Genomic DNA, 23,726 nt, shown 5'->3' with positions numbered 1-23,726 from the left:
AGTGTGATAAAACTATATTTGTGACTGAAGAGATTACATTTTTCAAAGTAGTAAATGTCTATTGAATTTCCTTGATTATATCTTTCTCATTTCTGTCTCAAGAGAAAGATTTGTTTTGAGTGTGAATGACTGGGCTGGGAAAAGATGTTGCTAAATCACAAATCCCCTTAGGAGGTAGCTGGAAAAATGTTGTCCCTTATAAAATAGAAGCATGAGAAGAAATAATGACTTCAAGAATAGAACTGTTGAATAAATTTGCAGTGTAGCAAAGCATAAAGTATGTGTTACCATTGAAACCATCTCAAATGACCTACAGTGAAGGAGAAAGAGCATAAGTTAGAGACTTTTTTAAAATCTGAAAAACATGACGAAGTTTCATTTCTAAACTTTGTGTTCATCCATTTACTCTAGAGAGATTTACGACTGGCTCTGTGGCAGTTGAGCAAAATTTGACATTCTGAAGGCGTATTGAAATGTAACATATGTTATATGTTTATTATGAGTGTTTTTTCCTTTTTCTTTTGAATGACATATTGTGACTGCTTGATGATGTAAGAAATTTGAAATCAGGATTTTTTAAAAATTGAAGTATAGTTGATTTACAGCGTTGTGTTAGTTTCAGGTGTACAGCAAAGTGATTCAGTTATACACACACACACAAACACACACACACATATATCTATTATTTTTCAGATTCTTTTCCATTTTAGGTTATTACAAGATATTGAACATAGCTCCCTGTGCTATACAGTAGGCCTTGTTTATCTGTTTTATATATAGTAGTATGTATCTGTTAAGCACAAAGTCCCAGTTTATCCCTACCCCCTTTCCGCTTTGGCAAGCGTAAGTTTGTTTTCTCTGTCTGTGAGTCTGTTTCTGTCTTGTAAATAAGTTTATTTCATTCTTTTTTATGGCTGAGTAGTAGTCCATTGTATACATAATACCACATCTTCTTCAACCATTCATCTGTTGATGGACATTTAGGTTGCTTCCATGTCTTGGCTATTGTAACTAGTGCTGCTATGAATATTGGGGTGCATGTATCTTTTTTAATTAGAGTTTTCTCCGGACATATGCCCAAGAGTGGGATTGCTGGATCGTATGGCAACTCTATTTTTAGTTTTTTAGGGAACCTCCATACTGTTTTCCATAGTGGCTGCACCAGCTTACATTGGGAAAGTCCTTATTTCCTCTTCATTTATGAAGGATATTTTCACTGGATATAGAATACTGGTTCAGCAGTTTTTTCTTACATTTTAAAGTTGCTACTCCAGTATCATCTTGCTTGGACAGTTGCTGACAAGAAGCTTATTATAATCCTTATCCTGTTCCTCTGTATATAATATGTTTTTTCCCCTCTCTGACTGCCTTCAAGATTTTCTCTTTGCCTTTCAGCGATTTGAATATGATATGCTTAGTTTTTTTGTTTTTGTTTTTTTGTTATTTATCCTGTTTGATGTTTTTGGACCTTTTTAAGTCTGTAGTTTGGTGTCTTGTTACTAATTTTGGTAAGTTCTTGGCCATTCAAATATTTCTTCTGCTCTGTTCTTTCTTCTCCAGGCACTCTGAGTGTTACACGGTTTGATATTTTCCCACAGTTCTTGGATGTTTTTTTTCTGTTTTATTTTCCTATTCTTTTTCTTCCTTACATTTCAGTTTGAGCAATTTCTATTAGCCAGTCTTCAAGTTCACTGATTCTTTTTTTAGCTGTTTCAAATCTACTAATAAGCTTGTCAGAAGCATTTGTTATTTATTACCATGTTTTTTCCACTTGATTTTTTCTTATGATTTCCATGTCTCTCTGAAATTACCTATCTGATCTTGCATGTTGTCTACCTTTTCCATTAGAGTCTTCACCATATTAATCATGTTTTAAATTCCCTGATAACTCTAAAATCTATATCATGTCTGAATCTAGTTCTGATAATTGTTTTGTTTCCTCAAACTGTGTTTTTATTACTGCCTTTGGCATGCTTCATAATTTCTTGTTGAAACGTGACCATTTGGTATAGAACAGGAAGTACTGAGGTAAATATCTGATATGCTTGGAGAACACTGCAAGTTTCCTTCTGCTAGTCCTTTAGGGTGGAATTTGAATTAATCTGTTAGGGGTTGAGCTATGTTTAAACATTATTATTGCTATGGTTACCAGAGTTGACATTTGTTGTTGCCATGGAAACCAGAGACTTCAGATTTCCCTAGTGTCTCTTATCTCCCTGCTTGGCTTTGGGTTTTCCCTTTGTGCTGTTTCACACAGTGAGTTCGTCCTTTGCAGCTATATTCCATTGTTATTTTTACTTAAAGCTTATTAGCCTGGTAGTGGAGGGTGGGGGGAGTTCTGTGGTGGTTTGTTAAACCTCAGATTTTGGCAGGCACTAGAACCTGGATCTCGGAGCTGTGGCCTTCATAAAACTTTCTACTTCTAGGAGTGGAGTTGTTCCCTGTCCTTGTTTTTCCCCAACTGCTGTGTCTGGGTTAGGTTTTCTAACACCACCACCCCCTTTTTTTAAGGCAAAGTTTTTTTTTAAATAGATTTTAACCAATAATGGTTTATTCTTTATTTGAATTTTCTATTTAAAGCAGCCTTCTCTGCCCCTGTATTTTATTTTATTTTATTTTTTTGGCCATACCACAGGATCTTAGTTCCCCAACCAGGGATCCATCCCATGCCCCCTGCAATGGCAGTGTGGAGTCTTAACCACTGGACCGCCAGGGAAGTCCCTAAGTTAAAGTTTTTAAAGCCCTTTCCCCCTGTATTAAGATTGTTACTTTAGAGAAATAGTGAAGATTGGGTGTAGTCTCCTTTTCTTTCTTCCAGCTATAGTGAGATTCTGCCAGTGTTCTCAGGGTACAGGCCTTGGTGATTTTTTTTTTTCTTGCAGATTAAGTCTTTCATTCCATAGGGAGATAGAGGAAATAGATCTGGGCTGATTGGCATTGGCTGCCAAGCTCCACAGAGGTGGGGGCAGGGATGAGGAACTTTCTTTGCATTCTCTCAGATCCCCCCCCCCCCGCCCCCGCATTAGAGAGCCTTTTGGGATTTCTGGAGGAAAAGCCTGTAATAGGCTGGAAACTCTCCTATGATTGCAGCCCCCAGAGACTTTACACTCTCATGCTAGCCCACATTCAGTCTTCAGCAATTTATCATAATTTGTGGTTTAATCTTCCTGACCGCAATGGGATTCTTTCCTGCTCTTGGGGCTATATTTCCTTTGGTTAGAGAGAAAGCTTTCTCTCTTTTAGGGTTTTGGGTGCTTGTCCAGCCTCTGTATTGCTTCATCCCATCTGTATTGCCGACAGGTTGGGTCAGGAGACAGTGTGGGTGGTGGGGAGAATGTGATTTCATCTACTCTTTCTAAACCTTAGGAATCCACATTGTGGTCAGAGAATAACTTGTGAAACTTGCCTTAGTGCTCAGCATATGGATCAGTTTTTGTAAGTGATCTCTTTGTGCTTGATAGAGTATTTATTCTGCAGTTACTGGGTGCTGTGTTACATAAATGTCTGTTTAGTTCCAGTTTGTTAACCATGCTATTCAAATCTATACTTATCTCTTTATTTCCTCCTATTTAGGTCATTTATTCTATCAATTACTGAGATAGATGTTAAAAATTTCCCCATTATGATTATGGATATATTTCACTTCTCCTTGTAGTTCTGCTAAGTTGTGCTTTATGTATTTGGAGGCTATGTTATTGCATGCATACAAATTTAAAATTATGTCTTCCTGATGAATTCTACATTTAATCCTATGAATTACTCCTCTGTTAACACTTTTTGCATTATAATCTACTTTGAGTACTATTAATAAAGCTAGAGCAGCTTTTGTTTAGTTTATGTTTGTGTGACCTTTTCCATACATTTTATTTTAATTGTTCTCTATATTTTTGGTGTGATTCTTTTAGACACCATAAGATTGAAATTTTTTTTTTTTGGCCATGCTGCGCAGCTTGTGGGATCTTAGTTCCTAGACCAGGGATTGAACCTGGACCACTGCAGTGAAAGCACCGAGTCCTAACCACTGGACCACCAATTCCCTGTTTTTTATTTAGTACAATGATTTTTTTCTTTTGGTCCACTTACTTTTAATGTAATTACTGGAATATTTGGGTTTACAGTTGACATCTTATATTTTGCTTTTTATATGTTCTACTTATCTGTGATCTTGCTTTCCCGCCTTTTTGCATTTATTTGGGTATTTTAATTCTACTTTTCCTTTCTATTAGCCTAGTAGTTATATACTCTTCTACTATTTTTAAATGTTTACCCTAGAGATTAAAACATGTAAACATGTATTTACTTTCTTTTTTTCAAATATGTAAGTTTATTTTTTCTCAACATAATTAATAGTCATAAAGTACAAAATTCAAAAGGTAGAAAAAGTTTAAAGATGGAAAATCCTCCATTCACATCTGCCCACCAGCCACTTAGTTCTCCAGATGACTCAGAAATGAGTATCCACCAGTACAGGCATCTGGCCTCTTCACTAGCCCCCAAACGTATACTGTATTTACTGATCTGTGCTGTGTTTACTGCTCTCTAGCTGGGAATCTTGGCCTATATTTTCCTGCTTATTCATCCATCTTCTCATCCTTCATTAAAGCTTCTTTCTCCTTCTTGAAGCTTTTCTGAACAAATCTAATCTAACTAATCTTCTGCTTCTGATGGTAATCACAGTTTTCCTCCCACAATTTAGCACTTAATTATGTTGTTTTGTGCTGTTTTCCTTAAGTTGCAAGTATGTAAATCTTACTTTCCATCCTAGATTGTGAGTTCCTTGAGGGTAAGATAGGATACGTTATTTGGTCTGTATAATGCTGAGCACAAAGCAGATGCCCCCCAAATATGTGCCTAAGTAAATTGCTTCTCTGGTAATGGCTGTCAGAAACTTGTTTTCCAGGAAATTTTCAATTTTGGTGCATCTTGAGCCTCAATTGTTCAGGGTAGATATAGTTTTTAAGAGTTGCTTTTAAATATAAAATGCAGATAGACAATTGGAAGCTACTTGAAAAATATTTGCTTATAAAATTATGCTGTTTTTCATGTATGTACTTGTTTTGCATTTCATGTTACCTTAAGATCAGAATTAATGGAATAACCATTCCTAATTCAGTATCATAGTGTAAAAATATTCATTGCTATTTATAAAACACGCCACTTTCTTTTTTAAGTATTGACAAGTTTCTTTTTTTCCCAAGGTATTTTTCCTTGATTACAGTTTTTTATTATACCTTTGCAAAATTAGAAAATACTAAAAAACACTAGAAAAAATTACCCTACTCCCACCAGTGAGAGATAAATGTTAACATTTTGTTATGTGTAGACTTACTTTTCTTTGTTTATATAGATGTTTCCATCTTGTAAGTTTCTTACTTTGTATTTCTTAATGTTTGCTTTTCAGCTTTTCCTAAAACGATTCCAGAACACCTTAGAAGTGCTTGAGGAAGAGTGATAAAGGCAAGTATCCAACTCTTTATCATCAATGAAATAACTTGGTTCATAGCCAAACCAGAAAGCTTTGGTCACCATATCTATCACAAAAACTAAACAGTTGGGAAGAAAAACTTAAAGGAAAAAAAGAAAGATAATTCATATATAATTTGGAATTTTTTTGCAAAACTGTTGTAGAAAAATTCTGAGAATTTAACAAAATTATGTGAAATACCTGGTTTGTTGGTGGCTACCAGTTTTCTTCCTCTTTTTTCCCCGCTTTTCACCCCTTCCCCCTGCCCCCTTTCTCCCATGTCCTTTTGTTCCCTTTGCTCTTTACCCATTTCCTCTGGTTTACTAAAAGAACTTTACTTTTCAGAGAAGCTGAATGAATAAAAGAGAAGCTAACATTTCCTTCTTTCGAAAGCACACTTAGCTTTACTGTTGTACTTGTTTGTGTTAAACCAGAGACCCCAATATGGTTATTTGAGAAATTTTATAAACTGAGCAACAGTTATTATTGATTTGAATTTTACTACTGTTTTACAGAAGAAAATAGGGGAGCTCTAAAAAACTTTCACATTATTGAATTCCTTTAGTGCTTGCTTTTCTTACTGTCACAAGTTTTATATAATTAATTATTATAGCATTACTGTCTTTGGTATTTTTGGCATAGCATTTGACCTTCCTTAATATTTGTCGCAAAATAAAAGGTGGCCTTAAAGATTTTTTCTTGGCCTACAGAAAGTTTTACCAAGTTTCACAGTATTTGACAAGAAATACTTCTTTCTTTCTTTTTCTTTCTTTTTTTTGGACAAGCAATATTTCTTGTTTGTGTTGATATCACAGCAATAATGCAGATGATAGGTACAAGTACCAGATTACATTTTATAATCAGTGCAACAGGTTGTTTTTCAAAATTCTTGTCTAACAACTTGATGTTCAAAGCTCAATTAAGTTTCTTTAGTGTTCCATGTTAAGTAAGCTTCTGTTAGTATCATTAATATATGTTTTGCCTTTAGAAATCCCAGAATTTATTACTCTTCTTCTAGGTAATCTTTGCAGCTATGTCGATATCCTGTGCAAGCTTTGGCTTGAAAATTAACACTTTATTTCTAGGTTTTCCTAGACATGCTGGAATTTCCTTGTAATTGATCATTTTGAATTATTTGAAAATAAATAATGTAGACATGCTAGTGAAATCTCAAATGAAGTTACTGACATTTAAAATGTACTAGATTCTCCATTTTTTAAAAAATAAGAAGCAGGTGACCACCTGATTAGTTTATAATACTGCCTAATAAAACTGATTTGCTGAGTAATAAATTCCTGATATGTTTATATATGAGACAAGTGGGTCATTTGGTTTTCCAACTAACCTTGACACCATTCCTCTCTTCATGGTATCTTTTATTCTCATGGGAGAAGCTTATTTTACATATTTACTTTCAAAATCAACCAAAAAAAAAATCAGTTGTATTATTTAGCTAATGCAATATAAATAAGAAAAAAAGTAAATTACTTCCTCATTATCAGCCTGCTGCTTTCACAGTGGAAGAAGAGATTACTTGATATACACTGTTACTGGATTATCTTGGTTACATAGCCCTTTTTCTCTGAGAAGCTTAATGCTTTGCAGAGTGAAAATAATTCAATAACTATTAGTGTGTGCTACAAACTCTTGAGAGAAGATGAGGATAATTAAACACATACACTATTGTCAACATTTTTCCCCACAAGGAGCCACAGAAAACTCCAGTACAAACCAAGACAGTTGTTAATCTAGTAAGGATTAAGGGCCTCTTTCTTGGCTCTTGAAAAGGGAAAAGGAAATATAAAGCAATACACAGTCAGGAAAAAGGTAGGAGGCCCCCAGTGGTGTGGCAAGATTTCGGTGTGGCCACAAAGAATTTGAGTGAAAGGCCGTGAAATTTCCCATTCTCATGGCTCCTACTCATTTGCTTAGTTTGGGAGCAAAGAATTTTGTGGTATTTAGACAGTAGGAAGGTACCGGTGAGAGACAAAGGTCTTTAACCCTGTCAGCACAGTTTACTCTCCTGAGTCATGAAGAGGTTCGCAGATGGGAAAATAGGCATGAAAGAATATGGTCAGCAGAGCCACAGTGACAATGTCCATATACATGATGAGAAGGTCTTCTGAGAGTAGTTACCAGGAAGAAAGGTCTAGTGGGTTTGCATTCCTGTCCCTTTGACCTCTAGTAGCCTAGAGGTCACAGTGAACTCTTAAATCCAGCTAATTTATGCCTTTTAGATTGCTACTTGGTGGCCAGGGGTCTGCATATCCCCAGAACGTGACCGCCTTAGGTGCTTCACTAGTAGTGACTTAGACTGTTCAAAGTACTTGGTGTGGTGTAGTGTAGGGGAGTTTTAAAGCTGTTTGAATGAAAGTCTGAGGTAAAATATGGAAATAAAGACCTTCCTACACCATATTTTGCCCTCCCTAGCAGGTTCTGTACATTAATACAATTTTGTTTTATATATTTGCAGAAACTCAATTAAAAAAAAAACACACTTTCTGCTTTGAAAAATCTCATCCTTACCATCCCCTCCTTTTTTTGGCATGTGATTCCTGTAACCATGGCAATTGTGCTGACCTTGCATCTCTTAGTTTCAACTTCCTTTTAATTTCCTGCATTTAATATTGGTATGTGGTTGCTATTTGACCTTTCTTTTTCTCTACTTTCAGTCATACCCAGTTACTGTGTCACTTCTTTGCTTTTGAATTTTTGTGAATGCAGTTGTCCCTTGGTATCCTTGGAGGATTGGTTCCAGGACCCCTGCAAATACAGAGATCCTCAGATGCTCAAGTCCTTTATGTAAAATGGCATAGTATTTGCATATAACTATGCACATCCTCCCATATACTTTAAATCATCTTTAGAGTATTTATAATACCTAATACTATGTAAATGCTATGAAAATAGTTATAGATGCAATGTAAATGCTATGTAAATAGTTGCTGGGCACATGGCAAATTCAGGTTCTGCTTTTTGGAACATTCTGGAACTCCCCCACCCCCAATATTTTCCGTCTGAAATTGGTTAAATCTGCAGATGTGGAACCTGTGGATATGGAGGACTGACTGTGTATGGGAAGCCTCTGTCCGGGTTGACACTGTTCAAAGAAAAGCATTTCTTTGAGTATCTTATCTTGATAGCTGGTACTGAGCAAAGCTTTAGTCTCTCTGAAGACAGATTCTCTCTGGATCATTCACTCATATGGTGCCAAAAGGTCATTTGGGCTTCAGCAGAGAATTCAACTTATAAGATTTTAATTTACATTTTCTTCTCAAAAGAGCAGAACTATCACTTCTAGTTGCCAGTGACCTTGATGAGTATGAAAGTTAACCAGAAATTCCTCTTTTCCATTAAAATCCACATATAGTTAGGTTGGGATATTCACTTCTCACTATTATTCTTTGAATTTACTCTACTGAGCTTTAGCGTACAGATAATTGTGATTTTGAATGAGAGGAATAATTTAAATTGCCTCAGCAAGACTATATATATTGAATGCTCTGTGCTCTGTTCTCTCTTATTCCCCAAGTAATGGCTGTTCTCTTAAATATTATGGTTTCCATTCCAAGATGACTCCTCTAGTATTCAGTTCTTCTTCATATTGAAACTTGTAGGGATTTTTTAAAACGTTGCTCTTTTCATTTCCTGTGTACTTGTTTCTGAGCTTTTTCTCCTATTCTAGAAGATAATCATTACCCACTATCTGGAAAACTATCTTTTAATCTTCTGATTAAAGATTGCTTAATTGTTTGGCTAGTGGCATGTTTTTCTTTGTTTTAACCCTGGAGTTTCTGCATGGATTTATAATATGAGGTTCTTTTTTTTTTTTCTTTTCTTTTTTAACATTAGATAGGCATGAAGCCTTCGCCTCAAAGCTGCATGTGTAGTTACTGTTGAAGCAATGCCTACCTAATTTGACAGTCTTGGTGTGTTTAAAAATTTTTGAGTTTGCAAATAATCGTATTAAGTCTACTGATGGAGCCTTCGGGCAGTGAACAGTTATTTGAGGACCCTGATCCTGGAGGCAGATCCCAAGATGCAGAGGCCAGAAAGCAGACAGAATCAGAACAAAAGTTGTCTAAAATGACCCACAATGCTTTGGAGAACATTAATGTGATTGGCCAAGGCTTGAAGCATCTCTTCCAGCACCAGCGCAGGAGGTCATCAGTGTCTCCACATGATGTGCAACAAATTCAGGCAGACCCAGAACCTGAAATGGATCTAGAAAGCCAGAACGCGTGTGCTGAGATTGATGGTGTCCCCACCCACCCCACAGCTCTGAATCGTGTCCTGCAGCAGATCCGAGTGCCACCCAAGATGAAGAGAGGGACGAGCTTGCATAGTAGGCGGGGCAAGCCAGAGGCCCCAAAGGGAAGTCCCCAAATCAACAGGAAGTCTGGCCAGGAGATGGCAACTGTTATGCAGTCCGGCCGACCCAGATCTTCATCCACTACTGATGCTCCTACCAGCTCCACTGTGATGGAAATAGCTTGTGCTGCTGCTGCTGCTGCTGCTGCGTGTCTGCCAGGGGATGAGGCATCTGCAGAACGGGTAAGTCTGTTAGATTATCTGTTAACTTATTGTTCTTTGTATCTAGGACTCTGCAAACTTTGCTTTGGTGACTAAAAAGATGTATCTGGGCTTCGCTGGTGGCGCAGTGGCTGAGAGTCCGCCTGCCGATGCAGGGGACACGGGTTCATGACCCGGTCTGGGAAGATCCCACATGCCGCGGAGCGGCTGGGCCCGTGAGCCATGGCCACTGAGCCTGCATGTCCGGAGCCTGTGCTCCACAGCGGGAGAGGCCACAACAGTGAGAGGCCCGCGTACCACAAAAAAAAAGAAAAAAAAAAGAGGTATCTATCTCATCAAGTACCTCAAAGTTGTGGCAAAAGATGGTTTCCCTTTTCATTAAATAAGTGAGATGAATAATAATCGTTATAGCTAATAATGAATGCTTATAATTATATTCCTATTTGCTTTCTAACATATTGCTATATTTTATTTATTTTGACCTTTTGCTAAAACCTTCAGTATATTTCATGTGCTCTTCATGTATTATATGAAAAGGCTCAGTTTTATGGTAGAGAAATAAAGATGCTTTGTTTGTTCTTGTTGCTTTAGTTTTGCACATGAACTGGCTTTCTTACATTAGTGAACATAATGAATAGAGTTCTGGAATCTGGGTTTGTGCTTAGCATGGAAATATACTAAATTGCTTATAATTTCATTACACACTGTACCACATTATCAGCATTCAGTATACATTTTGCTTTCTACAGTAGAACGTATGCATTCTTACCATTTACTTTTTTAAAAAATTTTTGAATTTTATTTTTTTATACAGCAGGTTCTTATTAGTCATCAATTTTATACACATCAGTGTATACATGTCAATCCCAATCACCCAATTCATCACACGACCATCCCCACCCCCACCTGCAGCTTTCCCCGCTTGGTGTCCATACGTTTGTTCTCTACATCTGTGTCTCAACTTCTGCCCTGCAAACCGGTTCATCTGTACCATTTTTCTAGGTTCCACCTACATGCGTTAATATACGATCTTTGTTTTTCTCTTTTTGACTTAGTTCACTCTGTATGACAGTCTCTAGATCCATCCACGTCTCAACAAATGACCCAATTTCATTCCTTTTATGGCTGAGTAATATTCCATTGTATATATGTACCACATCTTCTTTATCCATTCGTCTGTCGATGGGCATTTAGGTTGCTTCCATGACCTGGCTATTGTAAATAGTGCTGCAATGAACATTGGGGTACCTGTGTCTTTTAGAATTATGGTTTTCTCTGGGTATATGCCCAGTAGTGGGATTGCTGGATCATATGGTAATTCTATTTTTAGTTGTTTTTGTTTGTTTGTTTGTTTGTTTTTGCGGTACGCGGGCCTCCCACTGTTTTGGCCTCTCCCGTTGGGGAGCACAGGCTCCGGACGCACAGGCTCAGCGGCCATGGCTCACGGGCCCAGCCACTCCGCGGCATGTGGGATCTTCCCGGACCGGGGCACGAACCCGTGTCCCCTGCACCAGCAGGTGGACTCTCAACCACTGCGCCACCAGGGAAGCACCCTATTTTTAGATTTTTAAAGAACCTCCATACTGTTCTCCATAGTGGCTGTATCAATTTATATTCCCACCAACAGTGCAAGAGGATTCCCTTTTCTCCACATCCTCTCCAGCATTTGTTGTTTGTAGATTTTCTGATGATGCCCATTCTAACTGGTGTGAAGTGATACCTCATTGTAGTTTTGATTTGCATTTCTCTAATAATTAGTGATGTTGAACAGCTTTTCATGTGCTTCTTGGCCATCTGTATGTCTCCTTTGGAGAAATGTCTGTTTAGGTCTTTTGCCCATTTTTGGATAGGGTTGTTTGTTTTTTTAATATTGAGCTGCATGAGCTGTTTATATATTTTGGAGATTAGTCCTTTGTCTGTTGATTTGTTTGCAAATATTTTCTCCCATTCCGAGGGTTGCCTTTTCATCTTGTTTATGGTTTCCTTTGCTGTGCAAAAGCTTTGAAGTTTCATTAGGTCCCATTTGTTTATTTTTGTTTTTTATTTCCATTACTCTAGGAGGTGGATCAAAAAAGATCTTGCTGTGATTTATGTCAAAGAGTGTTCTTCCTATGTTTTCCTCTAAGAGTTTTATAGTGTCCAGTCTTACATTTAGGTCTCTAATCCATTTTGAGTTTATTTTTGTGTATGGTGTTAGGGCATGTTCTAATTTCATTCTTTTACATGTAGCTGTCCAGTTTTCCCAGCACCACTTATTGAAGAGACTGTCTTTTCTCCATTGTATATCCTTGCCTCCTTTGTCATAGATTAGTTGACCATAGGTGTGTGGGTTTATCTCTGGGCTTTCTATCTTGTTCCAATGATCTATGTTTCTGTTTTTGTGCCAGTACCATATTGTCTTGATCACTGTAGCTTTGTAGTATAGTCTGAAGTCAGAGAGTCTCATTCCTCCCACTCCATTTTTTTCCCTCAAGACTTCTTTGGCTATTCGGGGTCTTTTGTGTCTCCATACAAATTTTAAGATTTTTTGTTCTAGTTCCGTAAAAAATGCCATTGGTAATTTGATAGGGATTACGTTGAATCTGTAGATTGCTTTGGGTAGTATAGTCATTTCCATAATATTGATTCTTCCAATCCAAGAACATGGTATATCTCTCCATCTGTTGGTATCATCTTCAATTTTTCATCAGTGTCTTATAGTTGTCTGCATAGAGGTCTTTTGTCTCCCTAGGTAGGTTTATTCCTAGGTATTTTATTCTTTTTGTTGCAGTGGTAAATGGGAGTGTTTCCTTAATTTCTCTTTCAGATTTTTCATCATTAGTGTATAGGAATGCAAGAGATTTCTGTGCATTAATTTTGTATCCTGCAACTTTGCCAAATTCATTGATTAGCTCTGGTAGTTTTCAGGTGGCATTTTTTGGATTCTCTATGTATAGTATCATGTGATTTGCAAACAGTGACAGTTTTACTTCTTCTTTTCCAATTTGTATTTCTCTTATTTCTTTTTCTTCTCTGATTGCCATGGCTAGGACTTCCAAAACTAGGTTGAATAATAGTGGTGAGAGTGGACATCCTTATCTTGTTCCTGATCTTAGAGGAAATGCTTTCAGTTTTTCACCATTGAGAATGATGTTTGCTGTGGGTTTGTCGTGTATGGCCTTTATTATGTTGAGGTAGGTTCCCTCTATGCTCACTTTCTGGAGAGTTTTCATCATAAATGGGTGTTGAATATTGTCAAAAGCTTTTTCTGCATCTATTGAGATGATCATATGGTTTATAGTCTTCAATTTGTTATTATGGTGTATCACATTGATTGATTGTGTATATTGAAGAATCCTTGCATCCCTGGGATAAATCCCACTTGATCATGGTGTATGATCCTTTTAATGTGTTGTTGGATTCTGTTTGCTAGTATTTTGTTGAGGATTTTTGCATCTATATTCATCAGTGATATTGGTTTGTAATTTTCTTGTTTTGTAGTATCATTGTCTGGTTTCGGTATCAGGGTGATGGTGGCCTCATATAATGAGTTTGGGAGTGTTCCTTCCTCAGCAATTTTTTGGAAGAGTTTGAGAAGGATGGCTGTTAGCTGTTCTCTAAATGTTTGATAGAATTCACCTGTGAAGCCATCTGGTCCTGGACTTTTGTTTGTTGGAAGATATTTAAGCAGTTTCAATTTCATTACTTGTGATTGGTCTGTTCATGTTTTCTATTTCTTCCTGGTTCAGTCTTGGAATGTTATACCTTTCTAAGAATTTGTCCATTTCTTCCAGGTTGTCCATTTTATTGGCATAGAGTTGCTTGTAGTAGTCTCTTAGGATGCTTTGTATTTCTGCTGTGTGTTGTAACTTCTCCTTTTTCATTTCTAATTTTATTGATTTGAGTCATCTCCCTCTTTTTCTTGATGAGTCTGACTAATGGTTTATCAATTTTGTTTATCTTCTCCAAGAACCAGCTTTTAGTTTTATTGGTCTTTGCTGTTGTTTTCTTTGTTTCAATTTCATTTATTTCTGCTCTGATCTTTAAGATTTCTTTCCTTCTGCTAACTTTGGGTTTTGTTTGTTCTTCTTTCTCTAGTTCCTTTAGGTGTAAGGTTAGATTGTTTGAGATTTTTGTTTCTTGAGATAGGCTTGTATAGCTATAAACTTCGCTCTTAGAACTGCTTTTGCTGCATCCCATAGGTTTTGGATCGTCGTGTTTTCATTGTCATTTGTCTCTAGGTATTTTTTGATTTCCTCTTTGATTTCTTCAGTGATCTCTTGGTTATTTAGTAATGTATTGTTTAGCCACTATGTGTTTGTGTTTTTTACGTTTTTTTCCCTGTAATTCATTTCTAATCTCATAGTGTTGTGGTCAGAAAAGATGCTTGATATGATTTCAATTTTCTTAAATTTACTGAGGCTTGATTTGTGACCCAAGATGTGGTCGATCCTGGAGAATGTTCCGTGCGCACTTGAGAAGAAAGTGTAATCTGCTGTTTTTGGATGGAATGTCCTATAAATATCAATTAAATCTATCTTGTCTGTTGTGTCATTTAAAACTTGTGTTTCCTTATTAATTTTCTGTTTGGATGATCTGTCCACTGGTGTAAGTGAAGTGTTAAAGTCTCCCACCGTTATTGTGTTACTGTCGATCGGGTGTATATTTATTTATAATTGTTATATCGTCTTCTTAGATTGATCCCCTGATCATTGTGTAGTGTTCTTCCTTGTCTCTTGTAACATTCTTTATTTTAAAGTCTATTTTATCTGATATGAGTATTGCTACTCCAGCTTTCTTTTGATTTCCATTTGCATGGAATATCTTTTTCCATCCCCTCACTTTCAGTCTGTATGTGTCCCTAGGTCTGAAGTGGGTCTCTTGTAGACAGCATATAGATGGGTCTTGTTTTTGTATCCGTTCAGCAAGCCTGTGTCTTTTGGTTGGAGCATTTAATCCATTCACGTTTAAGGTAATTATTGATATGTATGTTCCTATGACCATTTTCTTAATTGTTTTGGGTTTGTTTTTATAGGTCCTTTTCTTCTCTTGTGTTTCCCACTTAGAGGAGTTCCTTTAGCATTTGTTGTACAGCTGGTTTGGTGGTGCTGAATTCTCTTAGCTTTTGCTTGTCTGTAAAGCTTTTGATTTCTCCATCGAATCTGAATGTGATCCTTGCTGGGTAGAGTAATCTTGGTTATAGATTCTTCCCTTTCATCACTTTAAGTATATCATGCCAATCCCTTCTGGCAGTGTAGAGTTTCTGCTGAGAAATCAGCTGTTAAGCATATGGGAGTTCCCTTGTATGTTATTTGTCATTTTTCCCTTGTTGCTTTCAGTAATTTTTCATTGTCTTTAATTTTTGCCAATTTGATTACTATGTGTCTCGGCAAGTTTCTCCTTGGGTTTATCCTGTATGGGACTCGCTGTGCTTCCTGGCCTTGGGTGGCTATTTCCTTCCCATGTTAGGGAAGTTTTCGACTATAATCTCTTCAAATATTTTCTCAGGTCCTTTCTCTCTCTCTTCTCCTTCTGGGACCCCTATAATGCAAATGTTGTTGTATTTAATGTTGTCCCAGAGGTCTCTTAGGCTGTCTTCATTTCTTTTCATTCTTTTTTCTTTATTCTGTTCCACAGCAATGAATTCCACCATTCTGTCTTCCAGGTCACTTATCCGTTCTTCTGCCTCAGTTATTCTGCTTTTGATTCCTTCTAGTATAGTTTTCATTTCAGTTATTGTATTATTCATCTCTGTTTCTTTGCTCTTTAATTCTTTTAGGTCTTTTTTAAACATTTCTTGTATCTTCTCGATCTTTGCCTCCATTCTTTTTCCGAGGTCCTGGATCATCTTCACTATCATTATTCTGAATTCTTTTTCTGTAAGGTTGCGTATCTCCACTTCATTTATTTGTTTTCCTGGGGTTTTATCTTGTTCCTTCATTTGGTACATAGCCCTCTGCCTTTTCATCTTGTCTGTCTTTCTGTGAATGTGGTTTTTGTTCCCCAGGCTGCACAATTGTAGTTCTTCTTGCTTCTGCTGTCTGCCCTCTGGTGGATGAGGCTACCTAAGGGGCTTGTGTAAGTTTCCTGATGGGAGGGACTCTTATCATTTACTCTTAATGAACAGGTTTTTTTGGTCTGCCTGGAAGGAGAACTAAGCATAACAAATTTAGGGGGAACTCCATTCATATAACTCTAACTTCATCTCTCAGTTATGCTTAGTTGAGGCACTAACCTCAAATTGTTTCAAACTAGGGTTTGAAAACTCAGATACGTGTAGCCAGGTACGTAGTGACAATGAGTGAACTCAAGTGTTAGAGGCTTGGATGGACTAAAGAAAGAGTATGTGCCCTGTCTAAAGGGACAGTGTCTTCTGAACTTTAGCTGATTGTTGTAAATTAGGACTGTGAGCCCAGTATTGCCAAGGCTTCTGAATTTTCAAGAGAAACTAGAAAGTTAAATGAATAATCTCTTGATTTTTAACATACTGTGCAAGCCAAAACAGAACACATTTGTGGGTGAGGTCTGTCCCTTAGTGTCACCAACTTGCTATCTTTTGGCTTTACTTTTATGTATTCCTTAAGGCTTTTATGATAGTAAATCACTTTCATTCTGTGTCTCCTTCTGGCACTAGTAAGTTTATTTTACAGCATATTTAACCTAGAAATCTAAATATTGAGTCTAGGACCTTTAAACCTCTCCTATCTAAAGAAGACACTAGGGGCTTCCCTGGTGGTACAGTGGTTAAGAATCCACCTGCCAGTGCAGGGGACACAGGTTTGAGCCCTGGTCTGGGAAAATCCCACATGCTGTGGAGCAACTAAGCCCGTGCGCCATAACTACTGAGCCTGTGCTTTAGAGCCTGTGAGCCACAACTACTGAGCCCGTGTGCCGCAACTACTGAAGCCCACACGCCTAGAGCCTGTGCTCTGCAACAAGAGAAGCCACCACAATGAGAAGCCCGTGAGCCACAGCGACTGAGCCCGCGCACCACAACTACTGAAGCCCACATGCGTAGAGCCATGCTCCGCAGCAAGAGAAGCCACCACAACGAGAAGCCCGCGCACCACAACGAAGAGTAGCCCCCACTCTCTGCAGCTAGAGAAAGCCCACACGCAGCAGCGAAGACCCAACGCAGCCAAAAATAAGTAAATAAAATAAATAAAATAAATAAATAAAATAAAAAAGACACTAAAGAGAAACAAACAGATAGTGGACAGTAAATCACTTTAAGAAGTTAAATGTGTCAGAAAAGCAAATCCACCAGAATAACAGAATCATCAGAATAATGATTCACTTCATTAAAATTAAAAGTATAAATGAGGAAAAGTAGCATATATTTATGATGTAATTCAAGTAAAAAGGACATTTGTTGTCAATTATGCAATGTACTTGGCAATACAAACTAACAATGTGATTGTATAATTTGTCTTAATCTGTACCAGAGAACATTAAGAAATTTATTGGTAGTGATTTTAGGATTACAGACTTTTATGTTATAATGAAAAAGCATAAGTAAAGCATATTGTATGCATTTATATTGTTTTGAAAACTTCATAGAAACAAAGCCAAGGGAGAATCTTTTTTAATAAAATTGTTTTTTTAATGTTCTTTGTCAACTTTACTGACATATACTTCAATAAAACCCAGTAATTTTAAGTGTGCAGTTTTATTAGTTTTGAGAAATGAATAGTCATGTAATAGCAATCATGGTATAGAACATCTCCATCACCCCAGAATGATTTCTTATGCTCCTTTGCTGTAAGTCCTCTGTTCTCTAACCAACCCTTGGCCCCTGGCAACCACTGATTTGCTTTCTATCACTATTGTTTTGCCTTTTCTAGAATTTAATGTAAATGGGATCATACAGTGCATAGTCTTTTGTGTTTGGCTTCTTTCACTTGGCATAATGCTTGGGAGTTTCACCTATGTTCTTGCATCATTTTTATTGCTGAATAGTATTCCATTGTGTATCTATTTGTTTATCCATTCACCAGCTGATGGACATTTGGATCATTTCCATTTTCTGGCTATAATGAATTAAACTGCTATGAACTTTTGGATATAGGTCTTACAGACAGTCAGTAAAAGATTTTATTATCAAAAAAATTATTTAAAAAGATATGTACTTTGAATATTTTATTTTATTTTTATCTTTTAATTTAATTTTTTTTTGGCTGCACTGCATGGCTTGTGGGATCTTAGTTCCCTGACAAGGGGTCGAACCCAGGCCCCGGCAGTGAAAGCACCAAGTCCTAACCACTGGACTACCAGGGAATTCCCTTACTTTAAAAATTTTATTGAAGTATATTTGAATATTTTATTTTAACTTAAAACTAAGGTTGTCTTACATTTTATTTTCCTTTTTAAATTGAACTATAGTTGACATACAATATTATATTCGTTTCAGATGTACAGCATTGTGATTTGACATTCACATACGTTATGAATTGATCACCACAATAAGTTAAGTAACCATTTGGCACCATACAAAGTTATTACAATGTTATTAACTATATTTCCTAGGCTGTACATTACATCCTCTTCACCCATTTTGCCCGCCTCCCCACCCTTCCATCCTCTGGCAGCCACCAGTTTGTTTTCTCTATCTATGGGACTCTCTGTCTTGTTTTTTAGATTCCACATATAAGTGAACTCACGTGGTATTTGTCTTTCTCTGACTTATTTCACTTAGCATAATAGCCTCTAGGTCCATCCATGTTGCTGCAAATGGCAGGGTTTCATTCTTTTTTATGGCTGAGTAATACACCATTGTGTATATATCTTCTTTATCCATTTATCTATCAGTGGACAGTTAGATTGCTTCCATATCTTGCCTATTGTAAATAATGCTGCAGTGAGCATAGGGGTGCATATATCTTTTCAAATTAGTGTTTTCATTTTCTTTGAATAAATACCTAGAAGTGGAATTGCTGGATTGTATAGTAGTTCAATTTTTAATTTTTTTGAGGAACCCTCATAGTGTTTTGCATAGTGGTTGCACCAATTTCCATTGCCACCAATAGTGCGTGAAGGTTCCCCTTTCTCTGCATCCTCGCCAACACTTGTTATTTGTTGTCTTTTTGATGATAGCCATTCTGAGAACTGTGAGGTGATATCTCATTGTAGTTTTTTTTTCTTTTTTTTTTTTTTTTTTGCGGTACGCGGGCCTCTCACTGTTGTGGCCTTTCCCATTGCGGAGCACAGGCTCCGGACGTGCAGGATCAGCGGCCATGGCTCACGCGCCCAGCCGCTCCGCGGCATGTGGGATCTTCCTAGACCGGGGCACAAACCCGTGTCCCCTGCATCGGCAGGCGGACTCTCAACCACTGCGCCACCAGGGAAGCCCTCATTGTGGTTTTGATTTGCATTTCCCTGATGATTAGTGATGTTGAGCATCTTTTCATGTATCTGTTGACCCATCTGTATGTCTTCCTTGGAAAAATGTCTTTTCAGGTCCTCTGCCAATTTTTTTAATTGGATTGTTTGGTTCTTTGATATTGAGTTGCGTAAGTTCTTTATATATTTTGGCTATTAACCCCTTATTGGATATATCATTTACAAATATATTTTTCCATTCAGTAGATTGTCTTTTTGTTTTGTTGATGGTTTCCTTCACTGTGCAAAAGCTTTTGAGTTTTTGTTTATTTTTGCTTTCATTGCCCTTGCCAGAGGAGACAGATCCAAAAAAAAAATACGGCTAAGACTGATGTCAAAGAGCATAACAGTTTTTTTTTTTTTAAAAGCCAAACTTTTTTTTTTTTTTAAAAATAAATTTACTTATTTATTTATTTTTGGCTGTGTTGGGTCTTCGCTGCTGTGCGCGGGCCTTCTCCAGTTGCGGTGAGTGGGGGCTACTCTTTGTCACGGTGCATGGGCTTCTCACTGCGGTGGCTCCTCCCGCTGCGGAGCACGGGCTCCAGGCGCATGGGCTTCAGTAGTTGTGGCTCATGGGCTCTAGAGTGCAGGCTCAGTAGTTGTGGCGCACAGGCCCAGCTGCTCCGCAGCATATGGGATCTTCCCAGACTGGGGATCGAACCCGTGTCCCCTGCATTGGCAGGCGGATTCTCAACCACTGCGCCACTGGGGGAAGCCCCAGAGCATAACATTTTAAAAACATAAATCTACTATTGGACTTCTGTTCCTTTCTTGTACTCATTGTATGGACTGTAATTTCTAGATTTAATTTTTATAAAGTGGAGTGATATCTTAATGACACTTGCGAAGCAGTTGGGGTCCGAATCTTAGGTTTTAATAATCTCTTGAAACGTCTTGCCCACCTTAAATTCATTTTTTTAAAAGCAGCTTACCTGTATTGAAGTGCTTTACTTAGTTTTCATAGAAACAACAGCCCTTTTTCTACTCATATCTGATTGGTTTATTTAGTTAAACTATTTAATTATAATGAGTATAAGAAACTGATATGGGAGCAAGATATGTACGGAAGTACTAGCCATGAACATTGATTCTCATGAGGGCATAAAGTCCATATGTCTTTTGAAGAAAAGAGAGAGTTTAAGAATAATATGACATAAAAAAAAAGAATAATATGACAAGTTGGTTAAGTAGAGATTAGTCTGGAGAACTTCTACTCTGCTGTATCTTAGTATGTGAGATTGATCATTTGGAATTCTAAATATTGGCTCCTCTATTTTTATATCTATTTTTTTCTCTCTTGAGTCAAAGTTCTGAGTATGAAAATGTTTCAGTACTGGTTATAAACATTTAAGTACACTGCTATTTCTGTCCCATGAAGTTAATATCATTCTTATAGACTTGCACGTGCATGTAACCATGTGCACACACAACCGGAAGACAAATGTTGAGTTGATTTTCAAGTGTATCCATTGTGTTTGACAGCTACCTGCTTTTGCCTTAGCCATCTGCCACATAACCAGTCTAGTTGTTTTTGTTTTTATTATTATTATTTATTTACTTACTTATTTTTGGCTGCCTTTGGTCTTCGTTTCTGTGCGAGGGCTTTCTCCAGTTGCGGCAAGTGGGGGCCACTCTTCATCGCAGTGCGTGGGCCTCTCACTATCATGGCCTCTCTTGCTGTGGAGCACAGGCTGCAGACGCGCAGGCTCAGTAGTTGTGGCTCACGGGCCTAGTTGCTCCGCGGCATGTGGGATCTTCCCAGACCAGGGCTCGAACCCATGTCCCGTGCATCAGCAGGCAGATTCTCAACCACTGTGCCACCAGGGAAGCCCCCAGTCTAGTTTTTAAATTAGATTCTTGGCCTTTAAGCTCGATTACTTTTTTTTAAAAAAAAAAATCAGATTTGGCAAGTATTTATTTGTGCCTAATATGTGCAGACCATGGCTTTGACCTAATGTTGGAAATGGGACCTGGTTGGAACAGCCATGACATGTTGAATACAAAGGTTCTGTATTCCCTTTCTTTTCAGGTTTACTAACGTCAATCTTTTTCTTGCAGAAAAATCTTATTGACAAATTCAGTCCGCTACAGTACTTGTATATACTTGGTCAAATTACATTATTTAAAGGATCATCTTTAAATTTACACAGGCAGATTGATATAGTTATAAGCAGTTTTATCTATAAGTGCTTTGTGATTTGAAAGTTAAAAAGTTAATATTTTTGAATTCGAAAGAAATATGTCCAGTGTAGAAAACTTTGAAAATACCGAATATTTTGGTGTTTTTTCTCAATATATTACTTACATATGAAAAACATATAGAAGAAAATTTAAATTTATTTTTATTTAGTTTTATTAAGATTAACATTTTAAGATAAAACCAGAATCTTATTAAATGCACAGTTTGTTTTTCTATTATTTTTTATTAAAGTTCTATCGTGATCATTTTTAGATACTTATAAATATTCTTCATAGATTTTTACTGACTGCATAATATTATAACATATTTTGTTGTAATGCCATAATTTGTGTTAACCATTTTTAGATATTCAGTTGGAGATGGAGAAATTAATATATTTACATTTTCAATATAATTTCCTTTATGTAAAACTATATGAAATATTAATCAAGAGATATTTAGGAGTACCTAGTGGTAGTGATGATAATGATAGGCTACCATTCGTCTTGTGCTTATTATGTAGCAGACAGTGTGTTTACACAAGTTATGTAATTTTCTCATTAATTCTAAAACAGCCCTCTCTTTTGTATTTTCCCTTTTTTGTTGATGAAATAACAGAGGCATAGAACAGTTAAGTATGCCATGATTTCACAGCTAGCATATTTTCAACTAGAGTGTTTCAGAACTAAAATAATAAGTCTAGGCCATTTATATTTTGATTAGATATGTTTTAGTAACTGCTGTGTGCTAGACACTATCTGATTCGAAAAATCTTTTATCATACTGAACTCTCTCTCCATTTTTATGTATTGGGCATTGGTCAGAGGAATCTGGGAAAGCTTTGAAGGAAGGGCAGCAGGATATTGTTGGGGGTAATAGGGAGTAAGGATATCCTCTACGTTAAAGACGTTTTGGAATAAAACTAACTAGTGTTTTCTTAGTAAACTTACAGTCTTTCAAGGTATATTACGGACTTGAACAATAAGGCCTGTGACATTTTGGATGATATGTTGAGAGAATGCCTAGTGTCCACAGGGCTTGCAAGACAGGCGCCAGGTCTTAGCTTTGTATCCCTCCGAGCACCTAAAAGGACAACATTTGACACACAAATACCTCATGCAGAAATAGCATTTTAGGGTATTTACTAACTAATGAGCAAATCCTCTTCTCTGTCTATATCTTAAGTGTTGTGTCCTTCTAAGTTTTAACCATAGCCTGTACCACTCTTTTTACTCCTTTGTGAACTTAAATGCTTCCACAAAATTTTGGTCTCCAACCTGACCAATCCTATATGATCTTTGGAATTGGTTATTCATCTGTTGGTTGTCTGCATAGACAGTTCAAACTCATCATTTACAAATTTAAATTCATCATCATCATCTCTCATAAACTTTTTTGCCTTCTATTGTGTTTTTTACCTCAGTTGTTTCAAAACTTGAGTGAACACAGTAAAAATCACTTTGGACACTCGTTGAAAATAAGATTTCCGTGCCCCATTCCCAGAATTTCTGATTTAGAAGATCTGGTATGGAGCCTAGAAATGTGTATATTTTTAAAAAAATAAATTTATTTATTTATTTTTTGCTGTGTTGGGTCTTCATTGCTGTGTGAGGGCTTTCTCTAGTTGTGACGAGGGAGTGCTATTCTTCATTGCAGTGCGTGGGCTTCTCACTGCGGTGGCTTCTCTTGTCGCACAGCACGGGCTCTAGGCTTGTGGGCCTCAGTTGTGGCATGCAGGCTCAGTAGTTGTGGCTTGCGGGCTGTAGAGCGCAGGCTCAGTATAGAAATGTATATTTTTAATCAAGGCGTCAGATGATTCTAGTGCAGTCAACCCATGAGTTTAAGAATTACTGGATCTGAATTTCTGGAGCCACCAGTCACCCGGGTTGGCAAGCTTTGAGTTATCTGGACCCCTCCTACTCTTTAATCACATGATCCCCATTCTCCATTCCTAAATCAGTGTCCTAGTTTAGGCCTTCATTCATCTCATTGCCCTTTCAAAGCCTTTCTCCATGCTGTGCACAGCTTGTGAGAGCTGTCTAAAATCAAAACAAATCATTGTCATTTCCACTGCTTAAAAACCCTTCACTGGCTCCATCATTTCCTGAGGGATATGTTCCTTGAAATGACATGCAAGACCTTCCATGATTTAGCCCATGTGGACTTCTTTACCTCATACCACTCCCAGCTCAT

At 37.2% G+C, this 23,726-nt stretch overlaps 1 protein-coding gene across 7 annotated transcripts in view; it reads left to right on the top strand.

Annotated features, from left to right (window-relative positions):
• The window catches only part of TMCC1 (transmembrane and coiled-coil domain family 1), a 228,999-nt gene that overhangs the window by 59,663 nt on the left and 145,610 nt on the right, over positions 1-23,726 (top strand). For 5 of the 7 annotated variants that reach the window (XR_014297265.1, XM_082662860.1, XM_082662858.1 and 2 more), the window contains exon 1: positions 9,360-10,018. Coding sequence is in view for 6 of the 7 variants with exons in the window: in XM_082662860.1 (XP_082518986.1) it covers positions 9,443-10,018 (576 nt within the window). In the remaining variant the exon portion in view is untranslated. Of the gene's footprint in view, positions 1-5,401; positions 5,458-9,359; positions 10,019-23,726 lie in introns of those variants that run through there. The other 2 variants (XM_082662863.1, XM_082662862.1) reach the window with 1 other exon arrangement.

The sequence above is a fragment of the Grampus griseus genome (genome assembly GCF_964374135.1).
Source record: "Grampus griseus genome assembly, chromosome: 10".
NCBI lineage: Eukaryota > Metazoa > Chordata > Mammalia > Artiodactyla > Delphinidae > Grampus > Grampus griseus.
The sequence above is the reverse complement of the archived record's forward strand: the minus strand, read 5'-3'. Positions and strand labels throughout refer to the sequence as shown.